Below are 21,703 nucleotides of genomic sequence, written 5' to 3'. Positions count from 1 at the left end.
CACCAGCTAATTCTGGGGGCATGTAATACTTAAGGCTCATCGAGGAAGATTAATCTACTAGTTGACAACTAGCATAGGATTTAATAGAACTGAATTAATCTGGACTGGTGCATACCTGTCCCAGGACTAAGCATAGTTTTGTGTAACACTGTCTTGTTTATACCTTATCTCTATGCGAAAATGTTATTCCTTAATGGCTTGCTTCAGCCAAAAACTACATTTAGCAGATGCTCAAGATATTCCAAATAGTACCACAGGCTGAAAGAACAGCTTTGTCAGTTTGGATTCTCCTAGAAGCTTTTATTTTGTTTTTCCTGACAGTGGAATCTGGAACAGTTGTGGGTTTTGGTGGTAGGTTTTTTTGTTTTACACAAACAACAAGAAACCCCAACCACCCCACACAATGAAGAATCAAAAGTGCAAATCCAGGTGTTTATTTTTGCATATTTCTGAGCACTGCATTATGTCAGGACTCAGTATCTAGAGTTCTAAGTAGGTTGTTATGATGCTATGCTTTTTATTATTGCCTTATTTAATAGAAAAATTGGGGAAACTTGGAAGTACACTTCTGCTCAGTGTTGTTCATATGGGTGAAAATGATATGTATATAAGTTAATTAGCATTTTTCCAGTTTTTATCAAGGTAGCAATGATGATGATGCCTTTCTGATCAGTATGTAGACAATCTGCACACTAAATCTTTAGTGTTTTGTTGATCAGCAATGACACAGATTAAAATAAAACTTCTTAAATATTTTGTTTAGAGATGCTGCTGTCTGTTCAGCTGTGTTAAGATAAGAGTTCTTGCATGGCCTGAATGTTTGCAGTTTACTTTTCATTACTGTGAATAATTATAAAATGTCACTAAATGAGAACTAGCATGCATACTGTCAGTCACATACTGTGAAATTCTAAAGTTGGGTAAATCTGTTACTGTTCAATAAATCCAATATGCAATTTTGTAGTAATTCCTGTGTTACAAAAAGTCTGGTATTAATTGGTATCATCTTTGTGTCCACAGTCAGAGAAAAAAATTCTTTAGTGTAAAATCAGGCTAGTTTTAAATCGAAAATGTCTATCCTAGTCCACCAAACTATGCCTTTGATTCTAGATTTTTTTTTTATATTGAGGTTTTAGGTAGTATGTTAAGTTTCTATATACTTACTACACAAGGAATGAAATCTTTATTCTTCTGTTTGAGAGGTAAACTTTCATTGGGCACGTGACCAGGGAACAAAGATAGCCTCTTGTTTGGCATCTTTGGAGAAGATGTGTCTTCAGCTGCAAGATGTAGTTGTGGATTCCATTGGCTCCAGATCTTTTCTGAATCCCACAGTGTGCTCTGGCTACAAACTTAGACTCAAGCATTTGTTATTCCCTGCCTCACCTATCGGGCAAGTCTCTGATTAACAAACCAGTAGGGATCTCAGTTGGGCTTTTCCTTTAGGATGCTGTTGTTCTTTACAGGATTTATCTCCCTTACTGTTGAGATTCTCTAGGAGTTTTGCATGCTTGTAAAAGTACCTCAAAGTCCCAGGCTGCTGCTAGGTGTGTACCCATGATAATGTGAAATCCAAAGTTTGCTTAGGAGAACTAGAATACAGCATGCTCCTCAAAATGAAGGCAAGGTTGATGGTTTTTTTTCCCCTGCTCTAACAAATAATTGGGCAGTTAACCTTTTCTGCCCAGTCACTTCTCACTGTAGACACTATGGCCTCCTTTCTGTGCAGACTTATGAACATCGAGTGAAAAAGTGGCCTGGTTTAGCCTCATGCCTCAAGATGTGTAAAGGTGTGAGGGTAGTTACAATGGCAAAAGTCACTAGCAGAGCTCATTTATACAAGCAAAGTCACAGTCTTGCAGGTCATTTTGATTCAGGAGAGCTATACCCTCACTAGCAACTTATTGCCAGTGTAGTATATTGCAGTGTTGTAATACATGCTGTTCTCAAAACATACTTTTAACCAGTAGTTTTCATAGTTTAAACTGTTCTACGAAAGAGGTAATCTTTTGCTGTGGGCTCTGTCATCTAACTCTTGAGATTTATGACTTAAAACACACTTCAAATAATTTACAAACCTGTTGTCTGTGGGATGTCTTCATCTCTAAATTTCAGTAGCAACTTATGCAAGTATGTAACAAAGCTATAATTTGAGATACAGACATAAATAAATTTCTCAAGCATCTGTTTAGAATTTTACAAGAATTAGCACCTATTTCTTCAACCACCATAAGCCCATGGGTAATCGCAAGTCCCAAGGAATGCATTAACTGCAAATAATTAGGAAATTAAAATTCTCTTGTCTCCTCCTGGATTCAAATTTGCATCTTCTACACAATTCATTAATGATGTATGCTCATTATCTTTTGGATCCACGCATAAGTTTTGTAACCAGATCTCTGAGAGACTGAGCTTTTCTATGTAGTAATAATCTAATTGCATTTCTAGGCTCTTGCAGGAAAAAAAAAAATCTACTGTAATATATTTGTGGACAGGCTTTTGCACTTACGTACTTTCATAAGTGGCTGCAGAAAATGAATTCTTTTCTGTTATCTTGTTTCCTGAAGAGTTGTTTATGGAGATGAGTGTGTATTAACATTGAGTGTTTCCCAGCCTGAACTCACACTGATAAAAGGATATGGTGTTTGAAAGAAGATGCTCTTTCCTGCATCACTGATCTAGATTATCTCACTCCAAGAGTCATCTGTGTAACCTCGGTGAACTAAAAAAGAAAATAAAAATCAGGAAGAAAAGCTAACAGGAAAATATCCAAGAAAAGATGATTCAGAAGAGATGAAGGTCAGTGGTATTACCTGCCTCTTTCTTCAAAAACAGCAAGACAAGTGATTAAGGCAGGCATCTTTTGTTCAGAAAATATACTGAACTCTGAAAATAAGTTTCAACATAAATAGGTAAGGACTGATTTATTTTTTTCCCCAGTAAGTTTATTAAAGTGGCCAATTTATACAAATGGTAACACACCCATGCTGAGTTGTCTTGAAATTCTCATTTGTGTAAAGGAAAATAAATATATTTATCAAGGTCTACTGACCCAATTCTCTTAGTGTTCTGCAACTATAGTAACACGAAGGTACAAGGACTAAAGGCCTAAGAGCAAAGTTAAAAAAAACCCAAAACCCAGCAACAAAAGCCTAGTTAAATGAGTCATGACCTTTAGTTCAATCAGTTAAGAAACAGGGCATATTTACTGTGGAGTTCAAGGGCACCTTAGAGCCTTATAGACTTCACAACTATGTCACCTTCTTTGTATTTGTATTTAATATTGATTGCTAACGCCTGTTCAGTATCCCTGATGGTCCCAATTCATCATGGTTATGTTGCAGTTTAGAGTCTTTAACCTTTAATGCAGTGTACACAGGGAGCCTGTAGCATCAGTGTATGATGCTTAGTGTTTGTCATATGTTTCAACTCTTGAAACATTATGTATTTACTTCTAGTTCTAGTCATTACAGAAACTTAAAAATGCTACCTCACTGTCCTCACCTAGAGAATTGAGTATGACTTCTTTTTTTTATTTCTTCAAACACAGGTTAGTGATTTTTCCAGGAGTTATACTCTATGAACTTTCACATAAAAGAATAAAGGAAATTACACATTTCCCATAAAAGGCAATAAACTCAAACTCTTGCCCTAGGACAGAAGCAGACCTGGGAACGCTTTGTCCACATAATGTCTCAGGCTTCTTAGGAGAAATCTTCACTCTTGTTTTCACATGGATAATTTCCCCTACTGTTGCTCCTTTCTGTAAATACCAACTATTGTAGGTGTAACAGGTGTGTTGAGGGCACTCTTTTCTAAAGCAGAGCTTACTTAACACAGGGAAGCTGGGCACAGAGCGCACTTCTTAAATATGAAGATGGCAGCCAAATTTGGCCTAGACTCTCACAATACACGTAAGGAAGTTAGCAGGCTTACTGTGTGTTAGGGTTGTTCCTTCTAAATGCACTTGCGTTTCATCACTCCTCATGCGATTGAATCTGGCACATCCTGTCACATACATGAATCTGTTCTGTCTACATGCAGACCCTGAGTTCAGAGACTCTTTAGGATTACTATCAGAGAATGTATTTTAGCCATAATACTGGAAGTTTGTTCCTTTTTAATTAAAAATGAAAAATAATTACATGCACTGTCAGTGGACTATACCTTGTGCATCTCACTATTGTTGTCACAAAACATGGGCTTTATCACAACCCTCTCTTCTCAGTATAAAAATTACCATATTTAATGTGAATGAGTACATACTGAACCCTGAATTGACAGCAGCACTGTACATGGGGAGAAGGTGGTGTTATTAGACCTGCATCAATAGAGCAGAGCAATCAAAAACACAGTTCTGGGCTTCAGCCAGCTGACAGCGAGGAGTTGTTAGAGTGAATGCAAACAAGCTGCAGATCAGCTGGCATGTTTTAATTTGTAGGTGCCAACCTAGAAAGACTTCACAGTAGTTGCATGTTTGCTTCTTTGCTCTTGAGAATACAACACTTGCTATACCATATTTTGTAATTTCTTTGAAATTGTTAAAAGCTTGCAGGAAGAAAATACTGCTGCAAATCACACCCTTTCAACTGCTTTCAAAGAAACAAAGGATATCTTTTTTTAATCTAGCAGCAGAAAAACTGATTGTAGCACTGTCTTTAAAAAACAATACTCCAAATATTCAAACTACTGGATGTAATTTCAACACAAAATATAAAGCAATTCTCAGAATTAAATGATTGATAAGGGTAACAGTATACTGCATGTAAGAAACAGTATCAAAAATGCAAATATCTGTGCTCACATGATTTGGCTTTTGGTGCACAAACACCTTGATGGAGGAGCTCAGGTTCTCTCTTCATCCTGATTAACTAGCTGACACATCTTGGCCTTCTGATGCAGCAGTGATTATTGCCTTCTGCACCAGAAGCACTTGCAGTAGATGCACTGTAAATTCAATGTCTTTAATTTAGTGCAAACCATGAGGATTTTATCCTAAGAATGCAACAAAGCTCAATTTGGCAAGAGACTTGGTTTCTAAGGCAAGGCAATGTCTTGTTAAGTTCCAGATTGGCCTAAACCAATTATTCTCAGAAGTTCATGGAACTACATCAGCAGCTCTAATTTAAACCTACAGCCATGGATTCAGAAAGGCATACAAAGAACAGCAGTCCCCTTAAAGCAGCCTTACCATTCAGGAGGTTACTAGTCTGAAATGAAAAACTTGAAAGCCGTTTCTTCACTTTTGTCACACACAAACCTACCTTGGGAGAAGATAAAAGTGTTCCAAGTGTGGATTTACAAGGAAAGGAAAACAATTACCAGTAATTTTGTACTTCCCAAACATCAAAAAGCGTATTTTTAAACTCCCTGCTCCCCATACAGCAGCATCACTGGAAAAGGCTTTCTCTGCCATCAAACCCACTAAGACATGGTATAAAAATAAACAAGAGTGGCTGAACTGCTAAGTTTATAAATCTGCAATCCCACGTTATTAGGTAATGAAGTTGGGGTTTCTGCCAGAAAAGCTGGGCTTTCAATAGCAAATGAAAAACATGTTTCAATAGAACACACTACTACTTCTGTAAATGTACTTAGCCAAGGAACTGCTGGTGAGCTGGATCGGGAGTAGAACCACTGCTCCAAAGGCTCTCTTTGGGTAGGGTTTCAAACACTTTCAAGTCTCCAGAATTGTGCATGCTGGAAAAAAAATCCAGCCTGGCAGGGCTGTAACCTTGCACATTAGGGCACTACTGACTCTTCACTCACTTTCCCTAATGAAAAAGTCTAGTAAATAGTGGCAGAGTGTGCCAGTAGATTTTAAAAGCATGAAATATGTTGGGTCTTGAAAAACAACAGCATGCATTTTCAAAATCAAGTTTTTTTCCAAGTTTCTCTGATGAATTAGGAATTTATATATATATATATATATATATGTATTTTGAAAGGTGTGTAAGTTTGTGGTTATGGCATCCATCTTCCCAAACAACTGCTACATGTGCCAAGTCCCTGCTTTCCTGGAAACGGCTGAAGACCTGCTTGCTGATGGGAAGTTGTGAATGACACTGAGCAAGAGCTGGAACAGATTTTGGGTGAGGGTTTAATTGAACTCGGTCAGCTAAAATCGATATAAGTAAACTGGTATTTCTTAACACCTGGAAGAAACAATAGCGTAGTTATTTCAAGACCTGTTCTCGCATTAACTTTCTTTTGCTACATATATTTATACAATGTTTAGTAGATGATTGTCCATAGCTCTGAATACTGAGGCATTCCTATTTTTCTTCTCCCTAGAGTGGAACTCTTACTAGTAGCATCTTGTGATAAGCTACTGCTGAATACAGAAACTACTTGCAGAGACTGCCTGCTATTGCTTACAGAGTGTTTCCTTCTGTCCAGAAGGCCAGTCCATAGAAAACTGAACAAGTACAAAACCCAACACTCCAGCCAGAGTAATGCTAGAGTTTATATTGGCAAGCTGGGAGACAAGAAGAGAACAACTTGATGCCAAAATGTGAGTCCGTTCCTGGTGTGCAGTGAGCCAATCTTACACATTTGAAACAAGACACTGTTTTATTACAGAGTGCACAAGCCTGGAGCTGGCAAAGCAAGCCAGTGTACCACAGCACTAAGCTGTACGTCATATATACAATCCATACGTCCTGTATACAATCCAATTCTATATAGGGTCTTATTTCAGTCCAAAAACAGTTCATTAAAATTTCTTGACTTTTAGTTTCAAAGGAGCCACTTCTTCTGATTTCCCCCTCAAAGGCTTGCCCTTCCAAGTTCAAAGATACACTTGATCACTGAGTTGGAAAGGATGCACTGGTACGTCCAATGGTACAGGTGCCTCTCTCCACCTGTACGAAGAGGAGAGTCCCAAAGACAATCTATATTCACTTAACACCTAATCACCAGAAATATGCATTTGGTCTTCCTCTCCTGTTAAATTTACAGCATACGCTCTTCCATATAATACTTCAAATGGGCTCACCTTTTCCCTAATAACCCTTTTGGGGTGATTCTGATCTCATTAAAGTGCTAGGTAAAACATTCTATCCGTTTTAAATTAGATTCTTGACACAATTTAGCCAACTGCTTCTTTAAAGACCTATTCATCCTTTCTACTTTCTCACTAGGCTGGGGTCTCCAAGGTGTATGTAAATCCCATTTTATTCCTAAAAGAGCAGAAATTGTCTGTATTACTTCAGCTATAAAGTGTGGGCACCTGTCTGATGAGATCCCACTTGGAACTCCAAATGTTGGTACAATTTCATTTAATAATTTCTTCATTACCTCTCCAGCTTGGTTGGTCCAGCACAGGAAAGCTTCAGACCATCCTGAAAAGATATCTACCAGTACCAAGAGATATTTATTATTACTGCATTTTGGTAATTTCAGAAAAATCAATCTGCCATCATTCTCCCAGGATATTCCCTTTCTTTACCTCTCCAGGTGGAGGTCTTAATTCCACTTTAGGATTATTTGTACAACATAATATTATTTTACTATTTGATCAGTGTAACTTTGCACCTCTGGCCCTACTGCACACCTCCTAACGCTTGTGATTATAGCATCTCCTGCCATGAGTTCCTTCGTGTGTTGTAGCATCTTCCGCATTATGGAAGCTCTTACCAAACGTTGTCCAGCAGATGTCACCCACCATCCGTCTGAAGTCCTCACGTATTTTAGCATTTCAGCCAACTCATTCTCTTTTTCATTGTATTTGGGTGCTTCAGGTCTCATTACGTTTTGAGGAATCACAGCTCCCATGATTGCTTCGTTGGCTGCTTTTTGGTATTTCATCAGCCTTACAATTCCCTCATATGACTTCAGTTGCCCAGGTTGGTAAGCCTTACAGCAAATTATGGCCACTTCTAATAATTTCAGTATTTCTGATCCATGCTTAATAGGTGACCCTTGGGAGGTTAAAAGTCCTGTTTCTTTCTTCCCGTATTGCCCCATGTGCGTGTTTCTCTCCAAAGGGATATTTAGAGTAAGCATATATATATATATATATTTATGCTTGTTTATCCTGTGACAATTCCAAAGCTCTAGTCAAGGCAATTCATTCAGTTTTTTGTGTTGAAGTACTTAATGGCAAGGGTTGTGAGTCAACGACATCCCTCCAAAGTTACCGCTGCATATCCAGGTCAGCATTGTCCATCCGGGGTAAAACTGCTGCCATCTGTGTACAGAGTCCACTCAAGATTTTTCAGTGGAATATCCTTCAAATCTGGCCTACTGGAAAAGATGTTCAATAGTGAACACACAATCATGCTCTAGGCTTCTATCACCCAATACGGGCACCAAAGTAGCAGGATTCAAATTGGTTATTATTATTATATAAAAATATATTTATATATTATTTAAACATACATCACCTGGTTCCAGTAATACTGCTTGGTCCATTCTACTGCGTGATAACCAGTGATGTCCTCCTTGTTCCAGCACTGAGGTCACAGCACATGGCACAAATACAGTCATCTTTTGTCCTGAAGTGAGTCTTCATGCTTCTTAAATCAGTGACAGTTGCAGCCACTGCACGGGGACAGGCTGGCTATCACTTACTCACTTGATCCAGTTGTTTAGAAAAGCAAGTGATGGGCTTTTTCCATTCTCCCAATGCTTGAGTCAAAACCCCCAAAGCAGTATGTAACTTTTCATGTACACATAAGGCAAATAGCTTATCCAAATCAGGTAATCTCAATGCTGGAGCTTTCCTTAATGCCTTTTTAATATCATCAAATCCTTTTCGACATTCAGGAGTCCATTCCAGTACATCCCCTGGTTGTTCTATGGCTTCGCATAGCGGTTTAGCCGTAAGTCCAAAATTCAGGATCCAAATTCTACATCACTTGGCCATTCCAAGGAATGCGCTGAGTTCCCTTTCTGATGGTTGGGATGCAATCTTACAAATGGCTTCCTTTCTTTCACTGCCTAGTTTCCATTCTCCTTGGGATATTTCAAACCCAAGATACTTAACAGTCTCTTTGACCAACTGAACCTTCTTCAGAGTGACTCAATATCCAGCCATTCCCAGATAATTTAACAAACTAATTGAGGCTCCAGTATGTCCTTGCTTAGTTTCAGTTCCCCCCCAAAATATCATCAAAATATCATATTGCAGCAAAGTTGCTTCTGGATTCTTACCTTGCCAGACTTCCAATTCTTTTGCCAGTAGGTTACCAAGCAAGGTAGGACAGGGCTGGGTTTGAATCCTTGCGTAGGACTGTCCCACAAAGCTGCATCTTCCTTCTCGTGGTGGGACATTCCTATTCAAAAGCAAAGAGCTTCTGGCTTTCTGAACCTATATGCAGGAAAAGGCATCTTGCAAATCTAAAAGAGTGAAACAGACATCATTCCCTGCTATATTGGTCAAAAGAGTGTAGGGGCTCGGCACCACTGGATGTACATCTACAAATATTTTGTTAATTGCCCTCAAATCTTGCACCGACCAGTATTCTGTAGAATGTGGCTTTTTCACTGGCAAGATGAGAGTATTATATTTTGATTGACATTCCTGTAGAAGGCGATATTGCATGAATTTATTTATCAAAGTCTGTAATCCAGTTTTTGCTTCCATTTTCATAGGATATTGCTTTTTTTCTTACTGGTTTGGAGTTCTGTTTTAATTCTGCCTTTATCAGTGTGATGTCAGCTTTCCCTGGTACTTCAGTCACCCATACCAACAGAAATACAGCATCCAGGATTTCTTTGGAGATTTCTGGTTCACTTTGTTGTTCCCCTTGCAGCAGATATCTGTGCCTTCCAGACACTTTCTAATGGGATATGCAACTGAATGGAATTCTCAGAAAATGTTATTTGGGCCTGTAGTTTACTAAATAAATCCTGACCTAAGAGAGGTAGAGGGCATTTGGGCATACACAAGAATTCACCTGTTAAAAGTTTTACCTCCAATTTGACATTCCACTGACTTAAAAAACTGCTTTAATTCTCTCTTTCCAGTAACCCCAACGATCAGCATATTAAATTTACTGAGAGGCCCCTTACAGCTAGTTACTACAGAGTAAGTTGCTCCTGTATCTATCAAGAAATCTATGGTTTAATTCCCCAGCTTGACTCGAACCACAGTACCTGCTGGGGATGCCTTTAAACTCACCCCCAGCCCCCTTCATTTCATAATTTTCTAGCAGTAATAAATGTGATGCTGGGGAAGGTTCCCCCTTTTGTTGATGTCTGTGCCTGCCCTTTCAATAACAGACAGCCAGCTTCCCAGTGTCCCTCCTTCTTAAAACAGCCACATTGATTTGCCACGGTGGAGGTTCCTGTAGGATGTGGTGTAAATCCCCATCCTCAACCCCTACCCTCCAAAATTTCCTCCTTTACCTCTATTTCCCTGAGCTACAGCAGCTGCCAGCAGGTGAGCTTGACATTTTTGGTCTCTGTATTTTTCTTTTTGCTGCTGCTTCTTTTCTATTTCATCCCTACCATCATATACCTTATAGACAATTTCAGTCAACTGAGAAATGCTCATCCCCCCAGCCTCATCTACTTTCTGTAGTAAATGGAACATGTACAGATACCGGTAATTCTTCTCAATCCTTGCCTCAGTAGAGCTTGTATTATTGGTTTGGTGTGCTCTCGTTCTTCCAGATATTGGGCTAAAGTCTGAGACTCGTGCCCTGTAACTGGATCTTCCAAAGCAGCACTACTACTGCTGCTGCTTTCAGCAACAGTTTCTATTTCGGTTCAGCAACTAACAATTGAACATCCCCTTCCTCCTCACTTTTCTGAATACAGCCTCTCCCCATTTCACACGCTACACAACATTTTGACTCCTTTTCCCCATTTTCTGCTAGCACATATAATCCATTTGGATCAGTATCCAGTAGCTTACATTTCTTTCTTATCTCATAATTACTTGCAGGGAGAAAAACAGACCAACAAACAGTACTTCATCTCATTCTTCTAATGTCCTGCAAAATAACATTAATGGCAATATAGTATTTAAGATTCCATTTTCAGACCGATTCTCCTCGTCCCTTAACTTACATATTGGCCACCATCAAATACAATGTTGTTTCAATTTTTCTTTTGCCATGGGGTCTCCCCCCAACTTATTCCAATGGGTACAAGGGTGGTATTTTGGTAGAGGAACCAGTTCCCATTTTATAATTGTTTCCCCAAAAAAATCTCTTTATCCAAGCCTGCATACACTCAGCTAGAGTTCACCAACTCACCACATCTACGTGTACCAGTTCTTTTAATCTCCTACCACGATCCTGGTGGAGTCACTTATGTAGAAATTAGCTTTCCAAAAATCAAATTCAAACAACCATTTATACTTAGTCAATACGGTATCCTGATTTAGCATTGCACTTTTCAGTCACTTACCACCCAGCAAGGGAAAGGGATCAGTGGCATCCCCTGATCAACAGGTCAGTGCACACTGGAATCCAACTGTTCCACCTCCCCGCTGTCTGCAGCAAGTCAAATCAAGCAAGGTTCTTGGCGAAGTCCCATCTGGTCACCAAAACTGTTGTCGCTAAAATGCGAGTCTGTTCCTGGTGTGCAGTGAGCCAATCTTAGACACTTGCAACGAGACACTGTTTTATTACAGAGTGCACAAGCCAGCGTACCACAGCACTAAGCTGTACGTCATATAGAAAAAACTTTCTGCGCTTTCCCTGCCCAGAGGGACTGGCTGCACATCTGTATCTCCATTACCTAACTTCTTTTACTGCTAGGCATGCTCTCTGAGGAAGGGTCTCTTCTAATGGGCCTGGGTCTTTCCCTTAGGGGGTGTGACTTTTAGTATGATAATGAGGGTCGTTCACTTCTAGGGCAAGGCTAAGGACCATAAAAGCTGAACATGAACAAGCTAATCTAAGTACATATGGCTTGCATCACAAAGATGGGATGTTCTTTGTTCTGTCATTCCCAAGGCTGACTCCCTTGATTACAAGGCCCTCCATTCATCATTCTTGACAGCTCTAGCAGGTCAGCTTGACCTAAATTCTGTGCACGTGTTTGTTTAACATAGTTAAATACTAAATCAGAGTTCAACCCTAAATCAGAGTAAAGAATTTGGGAGTTTAGACAACACAAGGGATTCTCAACTAGCAATTCTCACATTTTCTGCACAAAAGACCTTAAGTAAAACAGCCTGAATTCCTGTGCAAGCAAACTCATATTTTTCCTTATAAAACTACCAATGTAATCAAACATTCAAAAAGGCATCTATCTGCTCCCCGGTGAACAGCATATTCTATATATATGCTCCACATGTGTGTATATATATCCATGCATATATATATATATGGAGAATAGACTCCACGCATATCCTTTGATTGATGGTCTTGTTCTCCGACTAAGTGCATGATGTTTGGGTCTTGAAGAACAATAAGAATCAAAGCTGCAGTTCATGACCTACAGCCAAGAAAATCAGTTTTAAATGAGTATTTCTCCTAATGATCCTTCTTAGCTAGGTTTTAAAAAAGTGACACGCTTTGCATAACACCTAGTAAGGTGTTAAGGCCTACCACATTTTAATACAATTAATATTAGTTTCCGGTAATAACCGTACTTTAGACCTTAAGCAGCTCTCAGATTTGGGAGTAACTGCAGATCCCTGTAACACTATTTGGTTCTCTAAAGAGTCAATTTATTTTGGTAATTTTTAGTTTGATTCTTAATTTTGGCCCAAACCAAGGCTTATAGAACAGTTCTTGCGGTGTCTTTTTTTGACTAGTCAAGTCAAAAAAGTCAAGTTTCTTGAAACGCTTTAGTTTTCAAAGTTGCAAAATAAACAGTCTGACTGTTAATATGGAACACTTTTCAAAAAGAACAGCGTTACTAGCTTAGCTCTTCCATACAACTTGGCTCGTTTTTAGTTTTGGCTAGGAATCTGCAAGTGGTTGATGCCTCATCAGACACTTAAACCAGATGCAAACATATGAAGTGAACGAGTGCTGCTCAGTTTTGTGAACTCTTCAACATAACCAACACTCAGGAGTCACTATGTATGGTGCTGGGATAAGGACCGCACGGTTACCCAAGTATCACTGGCTCATTCGTGGATAAAGTGGTCTACTTATCGTTGGCTAATGAAGAAAAACAATTACTATTTGCTTTTCCCCCTACTACACAACCATACACACAGAGCTCATAAGTTATCCCTGCACCGAGTGAGACCTGGTCCATGCCTCCAGGTGCACCGCTCTCCCTCCAGCATAACACGTGCCCGCCCGGAGGCTAGCTGGTCAGCTAACCCACCTACCTGCCAGTGCTTGGCGTTCAGCTTCAGCGTCTGGTTTGGGTCCAGCCAGTGCTTCATGTCTTACCAGGTTACTCCTGAAGGACATTCACGGCTCTGTCAGACAAACACCGCTCAGGCTGGGGCAGTGCCACAGCAAAAGGCAGATTGCTGCTGGGCTCCTACGTGAGAGGGAGGCCTGAAGGTACAGGGGCAAAGTCTGCTTCTCCTCACCCGTGTCTGTCGTGCAGGATGAATTCAGGCACAGCTGGGGGTGCGGAGCCTTTAGAAGCATTTTCTCAGAAGTTTCTTACTGCAGTAAGTTTGATTGCGTTACTAACACTTTAAAAGCTTTTATCAGAATCATTGTAACACATACACGTATTTAAGACTTCTGCCAGTCAAAAAAAGTTGACAAACTATAGCAGCTAGACCAGGGAAAAATTTTAACAGCTTAATGTGAGTAAATACTTTAAACAATGTGTTTCCTATTCAAATGCAAAAAGGTCTGTATTGAATTCTCAAATGTATCACAGAAAATGAGATATCCCTGAATCGCAGAGCTAATCGAAGAATGACCAAGAGCATGTAAATCACCACATAGAGTCTATAAGCAGTGAAATTATTTTACATTGTTTTCTGTGTATTTTTACGCTACAGGTTACTATATAAACACTAGAAGATTAAAACTCCCAGCAAAATAGACATAGAAACACACATACGAGTATTTCTGTAGCAAGTGCTACTTTTTGTTAAGCAGGTGCCCAAAGACCATTTTTATTTTGGAATCTGTAAGCAGAATTCAGAGGTGAATGCCTCAAGGAATACATAATTTTAATTTTTGTACTTTAAACAACAAATAATCTTTGCCATTAATTCGTTTTTTTGTTCTTCCTGTGCTCTGATCAAAACAAAAAACATCTATAGATATTACAGAGCAGAAAAAAACCCCATTTCCTTGTTTAAACCATCATCAGAACAAAGTGAAACTCAAGGCGGTGCTGCATTTCAGCTGTTCGTCCCCACCGCTGCAGAAATTTAACACCACTGAGTTAACAATACCAAAATTTTATTCAGCCTCAGAGTAGAAAGTCCTGCTCCATGCAGAAATACAGAAAGTACATCTTTCTTCAAACACCATTAATGACGTTTTCACTACAACTTCTGATCTATCCTAGAGCAAAACTTATTTTTTTTAAATAAAAATACTTCACTGATGGCCAGGGCTGCTGATACTTCAAGTTTAGGTTGTTGATTTGACAGGTTGCCCTGCATTAACTTAAAAAAACAAGATTTTTTTCAGGATCTCTGCATTAAAGGGATACTTGTATCTGAATAAATGCGGGACAACTCTTCAGTTACGAAGACATCACCCTTCTGTTTTACAATTATGCAAGCATTTTAAAAAAAACACAAACAAACCAAAAAACAACCACTTTTTCTTCTGAAGCCATGTAAAGCAATTATCTATTTTACTCCTTTTGTGTATTGTTTTGTGTGTATTGTGTAACCTCCACCAGTCACAGACCTATTTTAGTCACTAAAACACCTAATTTGGATTTTAGGGTGAAGCCACAGCAGACACACGAACCAAGCTTGCCAGGGAGCTGCTCACAAGCAGGAAGAGCTACATGCAAACTCTGGAAATTGTGAAGGTTTATTTCATTCCAAGGAAAGCAGCATCCAAAGTCACGTTCAAGTGATCTTCTCCGATATCACGATCTTACAAGTGACAAAGTGTGCTTTTAGCAACCAAGACAGACGAGCAGGAATCTGCTCAGAAGCGCTGCTGAGGCAGCACCCGTGGGTTCAGTGACTGGGAGCTGCAGCCCTGCCTGGGGCACTGGCTGAGCTGAGGGCCCTCACTCCAGTTTTGCTCATGCTGCTGGCTTCTCACACCCTATCCCTGGGAAGTCCTCCTTCTTTAATGACAGTCTGCAGGAGCAAAACACAACACACAAGAGCTCTAATATATCACAAACGACTGCGGCTCCAATTCTGAAAGACCTCATGTGGCAGGTTTCCATATCAGCACTGAACTTTGCTGAAATAAGGCTTTACACAGAGAACTGTGGCACACGCCCATGAAAGCTGTAAATCTAAGTCAAAATACAACAATAAAAACCAGAACGTGAAACAACTGAGAACAAACTAGGTTTTCCCACAAACTGGGGGAAACTGAGACCAGAGTGAATGAAAGAAAAAGTAGTCTGCAAATCATCTGACCTCCCCAATTAATGCGATATTGCAGCACTAAGCCAAAGGCCAAAATACTGAAAAGACTGAAAATTTCAAAACACTAGAACACACACAGTCTAACAATTGAGCATGTGCCAATACGAGAACTTGTATATGGAACCCTAAAAATGGCAATGCACCTTGAAAGAAAGTAGGGGTATGTTAGAAGAAAACGAAAACCAGCATTCCAGGTTAAAACCATTCAGACCACCATTTGCAACAAATACAAATTGCTTCAATTTCTGTATCAGTATTTTCAGCCTAATTTAAAGTAAAATAAAACCCACAGAAACTATAAGAAAAAAGTAAGCATTTCTTATTGCAGTTTTAAAAGCTGGCAATTCGGCTGGTTCAAAATGTAGCCTTGGCAGATACTTCAATGTTCACTGGTTTTACAAGAAAGAATATGCAACCCAGCTGAGAAAAAGTGTTCTTACTTTCTGCAGTTATAAGCATCTTAATACTTTCAAAGCAGTAGTAAGGGGCTGAACAGACTACCAAATCCAACCAGGTCAGAGATCAAAGCTGTACATTTATAAGGTGTCTTGAATTCATAGAGAACCTGAGGATCTTAACAACAAAACCAGAAACCTCTCACTGGGTTACCTCCTAACTCAAGAATGAAAATTAATAATGATACTACAATATACATATACTATACGTGTATACATATACATATGCTAAGCACCAGTCTAGAAAGAGAAAGTAGACTGAGAATTTTTTTAGAGTAGTAAAATCAAGTTTTTAAAAGTTTAAAAGCACCTGCTAAGTTGGGCTTATATTTCACAGGGTAGCAATTTATTTTGTTCTCATTTGAAACCTAAGCAGATCTTAGATATTCTGACAGAAACATTTTGAGAGTAAAGTGAGCCCAGACCTTAAGCAAATTATTAAATTCAGTCTACTCCTTCAAACATGTACAAACTCCTTCAGCAACACGCTTTATCCTGCAGACTCTGCGGTTTGCAGGGTAAAGCCGAGATTGACAGCCAAAGTCCACATTTATGGTGCTGGAAATGTACAAGAGCTTCTCACAGCTTTAATAGAAGAGTGAGTTTGAACAAAGGATTGATTCCACAGGATCCCACCTCAGAACTGAAATTCGCTGAAGACAACCATAAGCAGGGTGTAAATCCACACGAAACAAGAATGCATCTTCTATTAAGACTACTAACTTCATGCATCTCCACCACAACTAGATGTACCGTACTACTACAAGTTTGCATCAGGCTGTACTTCCACATTAGTTTCAGGAATACACTTCAAATACTGACTTGCTCAGGAAGAAAGCTGCACGCATGCATGACTTCAGATGTCTATTGGTAAATTTATAGACCTAAGTAAGGAGTACACAGAAATGCACATAACGCACCAAAAGTCTCACTCAGTAAATTAATTTTGAAGTTACCAGCTTGATCATCCGAACATGTGGATGCAGCACAAAAATTGCAAGTCTCAACCCTGTTCCTACCTTATTTAAACAGACTAGGCAAACGCGTATTCAGGCTTATAACTAGGCACGTAGTATCTAGTACCAGAGTTGGACAACAGAATTACATCTATAGATTCTACTACACACAGTTGCAAGCTTCCTTTGGATCCAGGACTCAGTTGATTTGCCCCCGCTTTTCTTATCCTTACTGTTAAAGTGTGAGGACATGAATATAAAATAACACATAAAATAATACATGGTAATGCTATCTTTATAAAAATTTTAAACCCAGAATTCTAGCTTGGATTCATCATCATATCTATTTTCAGTTCAATTCTTAGGAGTACTCACTTTGTATTAATTCAGATCAGGAAGATCTTGAGTTGTGACAGCTGAAATGCAACCCCATTTCAATCAATGGATAAATTTTTTTTCCACAAGTGGGACAAATATTTTCCTACTATTCCACATGCGCAGTTACCTGGAAAAAGAAAGTTTTAAAACTTCAAAGGATTTCACCGTTTGAAAAGGCTACAGGAAAAAAGGATAAAAAAACATTCACAAAACAACATTTGATACTTTTGGCAAGAAAAGTTGTAAGAGATTATAAATTTTAGCTGGTTTGTTGGTTAGTGGATCCACCCATGGAAACAACTTGGCATAAACCATAAAAACTATCAAAATCATCAGCCTCTTAATTTTGATAAAATTATATGCAAATTACTACTGCTTTTTCACAGGACTTTTCTTGCTTCAACACAAGCTTTCCCTAAAGACAAAGTGCAGAGCAAACCAAGGAATATTTCCTTTTAACTACCCTTCTATAAGCAAAAGGACCTCTTCATTCTTCCATAACCTTGTGGTTCCTTCTGATCAGAACACAGGTGACTGAGTTCCTTCATGAAGGCAGTGAAAGACAATGGGACTGAAACTCTAGGAAAAGGGTTTGTTGTAAATTGCAGCACTCTTCTTCCAAAGGCAGGGGTACGTAACAGAAAAAACAAGGTGCAGTTGGAGGCATGTCACTTGTGCATTTTCTGACAGAATACATTGAATTACAGCTTCCTATAGATTCCTTTTATAATCTTTTTCTTGAAATACACACTGTATTTTCATACTTAGACTGAACTCAAGCTTTGTATCAGTTCAAGAACTGCAAAATTAAGGCATAACAGCACTTGGCAGAGTGCTGAATTCCACGGCAAGTTAATGAAACACATTCCTAAGATGTATCACAAGGGTTCCAAAAAATTTCTTTCAATTTCTGCTGAGAAATCATATATTGCTGAAGCTACCCACTATACATACCTTCCCGCTAAGTCTGACACAACCAAGCACGTATGCTAGACCTTCAGAAGCCCTTAAGAAGTGTTTACGCACAGAAGTGTTCACAGTTTAGAGCAACCTTTCTAACACTTATTCCACCCCATGCTCCCCCAGTTGCGTATCAGGGCAAACCACTGATTTTAGTGCCTCCTTTCTCAATATGCAGCTGTTTTTTCACACGCTAGTCTTTCTTCATTGCCTTTTGAATGGATACCAAAGATGACAGGCTCTTTGCAGAAGGCATTCCTAATTCAACGTGCTGTTTTTTACATTTAACTTGTTCCGCCCCATTGACCGTACCTCTTCTGTCAGTTTAAATGCAGTCTCATTCAAGCCAAAGAGAGAAACAGTTAGACCCCTGAGGTCAGATGACAAAGCAAAAGCCACCATTGCTGCTATATGGGCTATATCAAAAGAGTTTACATGCATTGTGGAGTAGGATGTATCTGTCGAATTCTTCAGCAAACCGGGAAACAAATACTACAGTCACACAAGGTTCAACAGCAGCATGGCTAAAATTTGGTTTTTCATCAATATACCACTGAATATCAGTTTGAGTCACTTTCACTTGTTTATGATGCTTTGTTCATTTCCTAGGTCCCTCATAATCCAGGTTAGTCAAAACAACAAAGTTCAACTGCTCCCACATTCTTACATATTAAGGTGCATTCTTAGTGTCTGCAGGAGTGGAAGTATCAAGAACACATCCTACCAGAGATGGAAGGGAATTCATGCAGCTCTCTGCGCCACAGTGTGCTGTTACGAGTGTGATAACCAGTACTAACAGTCATCTTAAAACTTTGGGTGTAAGTTGTGAGATCACATGGAATTTCACAGTTACAATTCTGAATTTTTGAGTATTACAGTGAAACAAAGGCTGTACATCACATGCAATTTTTTTTTGTTGTTTTTAGAGAATAAAATCATTTGTTTTCATGTGTTTTCTTCTAAAGAGCTGTACCCCAGATGGTTAGTAGATCAATATACATGGCCAAATAAGCTGGAATTCTGCCTATGAAATTAAGTTGTATGTCTGAAATACGTGGAACTTTGTGGCAGGGAGTATAAATGCTCAACAGCACATGCACTGCTTTGTAAAGTATTTAAGCAGCTTAAGCACGCAACTATGTTTAAAATGCCCAAGTTATTCTTTAATCTTCCTGAGTAAGAACTGCATTATTACTCACTTGGGAGTACCATGTTTTTATAATATATTACCATTTCATGAAACTACATTCTACTAGAAACCCAGACCAGAATGAGTCAGGAGACAGTGATTTCCACCCCCCATTCCCTCCACCCCCATTTTTTTTCCTTCTAGGAAAAAGTGATTCAGACTAGGTCATCCGTAAAGCTGCACTTAGAGACAAACTCTGTGCATAGCCAAACCCAGGAAAGTAACTCAACTTTGTCCTAAATGTAGAATGGAAACAAAGCACACCCCATCCATAAGGGACAGAGACATCTCACACAAGAAACAATGCTGCAAATTTATTTTCTTTTTATAACCTCAACTTTGTGTATCCCACATAAGACATTTTCAGTAATAAGAGATCCTCTAGTTCATGTACTATACAATTGCAAGTAAAATGAGGGGCATGTGAAGTACAAAAAAATTGAAAATACTAGCTTACATTGGGTAGACTTCAAATACTGCTCAAAAGAAGTGGCTTTTCAGGTTTTTACCTTTGCGCTTTGGAAATCATCTCTGCAGTCAAAGACAGCCAATGAATGGAGAAAACAGTAACTCCAAAGCAGGTGGAATGAAGAAAGAGGCACATTAGTAGGAGAAGGAAAGGAAACACAAATCAAATTAGGAAAGAGACACTCCTCCAGTCACAAAGTCCAAAGAAAAACATTTTGCAGCTGTTTCAGAAATTCATGCTGCTGTCCATCCATCCTAGCTGGGTACATGAATCACACTCCATACTATTTAGTAGTCTACATTTATACTTGCAATATAGAGAGCACATCTCTCGTATGGTACATAATTCCTTGCCCCAAAGAGCTTACAATCTAAGTTCATTAAAAAAAATAATGCATCAAGTAGCTGGATCAAGATCAAACAAATGGAGAAGACAGCGAAATAATTTTATAAGGGATTAAAGTTGGGTTACATTACTGAGGTACTTGCTGAACATCATTGGCAGTGATGTTCTTAAGACATAAGTATTTTTTCAGTTAGAAGCTCTTCTGATCATGAAAACTGCCTTAAAATGTACTGAATGATGCATTTAAAGTAATCCACAAAAATTCTTAAAAACAGACTTGTTGGTAAGACACAAAGATGTTCAGGCTGCCTAAGTTCTTCACTTGAGACACTAACTTGTCTTTCTACTAGAAAGATACGGATGTTACAGAAATTCGTATGTACACGTCACATTTGAATGTAAAAGGCTCTTTACATTTAAGCGTAAAATGTTAAATTCTGATTTACGCTTTCTGCTGCTATAAACATAGGCTTAATACTTAAATATTAATATGAAAATAGTACTATTTAAAAATGTATTTTTGATTTTAAAATAAACTATGGACAAGATAGTTGGTTTGAAACCAACAGTTTTTAACTACAGTAAGTGACCCACTTTTCCCACTGTTTTTAAACACTAGTCTTGCTACTTGGCAATTATAATGGAAGTGATCAGTCCATCAACTGTAAAGCTTTCTAGTTTTCTTTTGGACTGGGTTGTTTTTGTGGTTTTTCTTTTGGTTTGGGTTTTTTTTTGCACTTCACTAGACATCTTATTTTCTGAAGGTCCTGCACTTTATCTAATAATTGCGCTTTATCTACTAATTGGCAAGACACAGTTGAAATGTAATTTATAGGTAACCTTTGTGCCCATTTAGTTATCATTTCTTAATCCCTTTACATGCAAATATAAAGTACCATCTTTCATGCAACTATGGCATTTGTGTCTTTCATACTAGGGAATCCTGCTTTGAATTATATACATACGCCATGTGCAACATTTCTATGACATTTGAAAAAATGTTGGAATAGTTATAGTAATAAAAAATAACCATAATTATCCAGTGTGCATATGATAAACAAAAAGAGAAATACCTCTTTTTCCCTGTAACAAACAGCATATCCAGCGGGAAAAAAATTCTGACTTCAGCTGTCCTCTTGGAGGGGAGTCAGATGTTAAGAAAATTTCATTCAAGCGCAGAAGTGAGAAAATGAGGATAAGGACTGCTAACGGGCAATCATTTAGTTTTAGTTTTTAAAGGTACTTTCAAGAAAATCAAACCAGGAATAAATACTAAAGAACTATACGTTTCTTTGACCCAACTCACTGCTAGCATTTACTTTTTAGAAGTTACAACTGTATTTTAAATTTGCTTGTAGGAGGATATGAAAGGAATATAGCCACAGATTACCAAGAGAAATTGATCACTTCTAACCAACAGCTAAAAAAAGGGAAGAAAATGGTCACGGGATTATGAGCAACTGTTTCTCATACATGCCACAGAATTACAAAAAA

The 21,703-nt window shown here is 38.6% G+C and overlaps 1 protein-coding gene across 6 annotated transcripts in view; it reads left to right on the top strand.

The window, feature by feature from the left end:
• The window catches only part of CCDC28A (coiled-coil domain containing 28A), a 28,257-nt gene extending 6,588 nt beyond the window's left edge, over positions 1 to 21,669 (top strand). For 5 of the 6 annotated variants that reach the window (XM_040599518.1, XM_040599519.1, XM_040599517.1 and 2 more), the window contains exon 5: positions 14,788 to 21,669. In XM_040599518.1, the coding sequence (XP_040455452.1) occupies positions 14,788 to 14,925 (138 nt within the window). In that variant the 3' untranslated portion in view covers positions 14,926 to 21,669. Of the gene's footprint in view, positions 1 to 207; positions 3,044 to 14,787 lie in introns of those variants that run through there. The other variant, XM_040599522.1, reaches the window with a different exon arrangement.
• The last annotated feature ends 34 nt before the right edge of the window (positions 21,670 to 21,703 follow it).

The sequence above is a fragment of the Falco naumanni genome, chromosome 6, assembly GCF_017639655.2.
Source record: "Falco naumanni isolate bFalNau1 chromosome 6, bFalNau1.pat, whole genome shotgun sequence".
Classification (NCBI taxonomy): domain Eukaryota; kingdom Metazoa; phylum Chordata; class Aves; order Falconiformes; family Falconidae; genus Falco; species Falco naumanni.
This window is presented reverse-complemented; position numbering and strand designations above follow the sequence as displayed.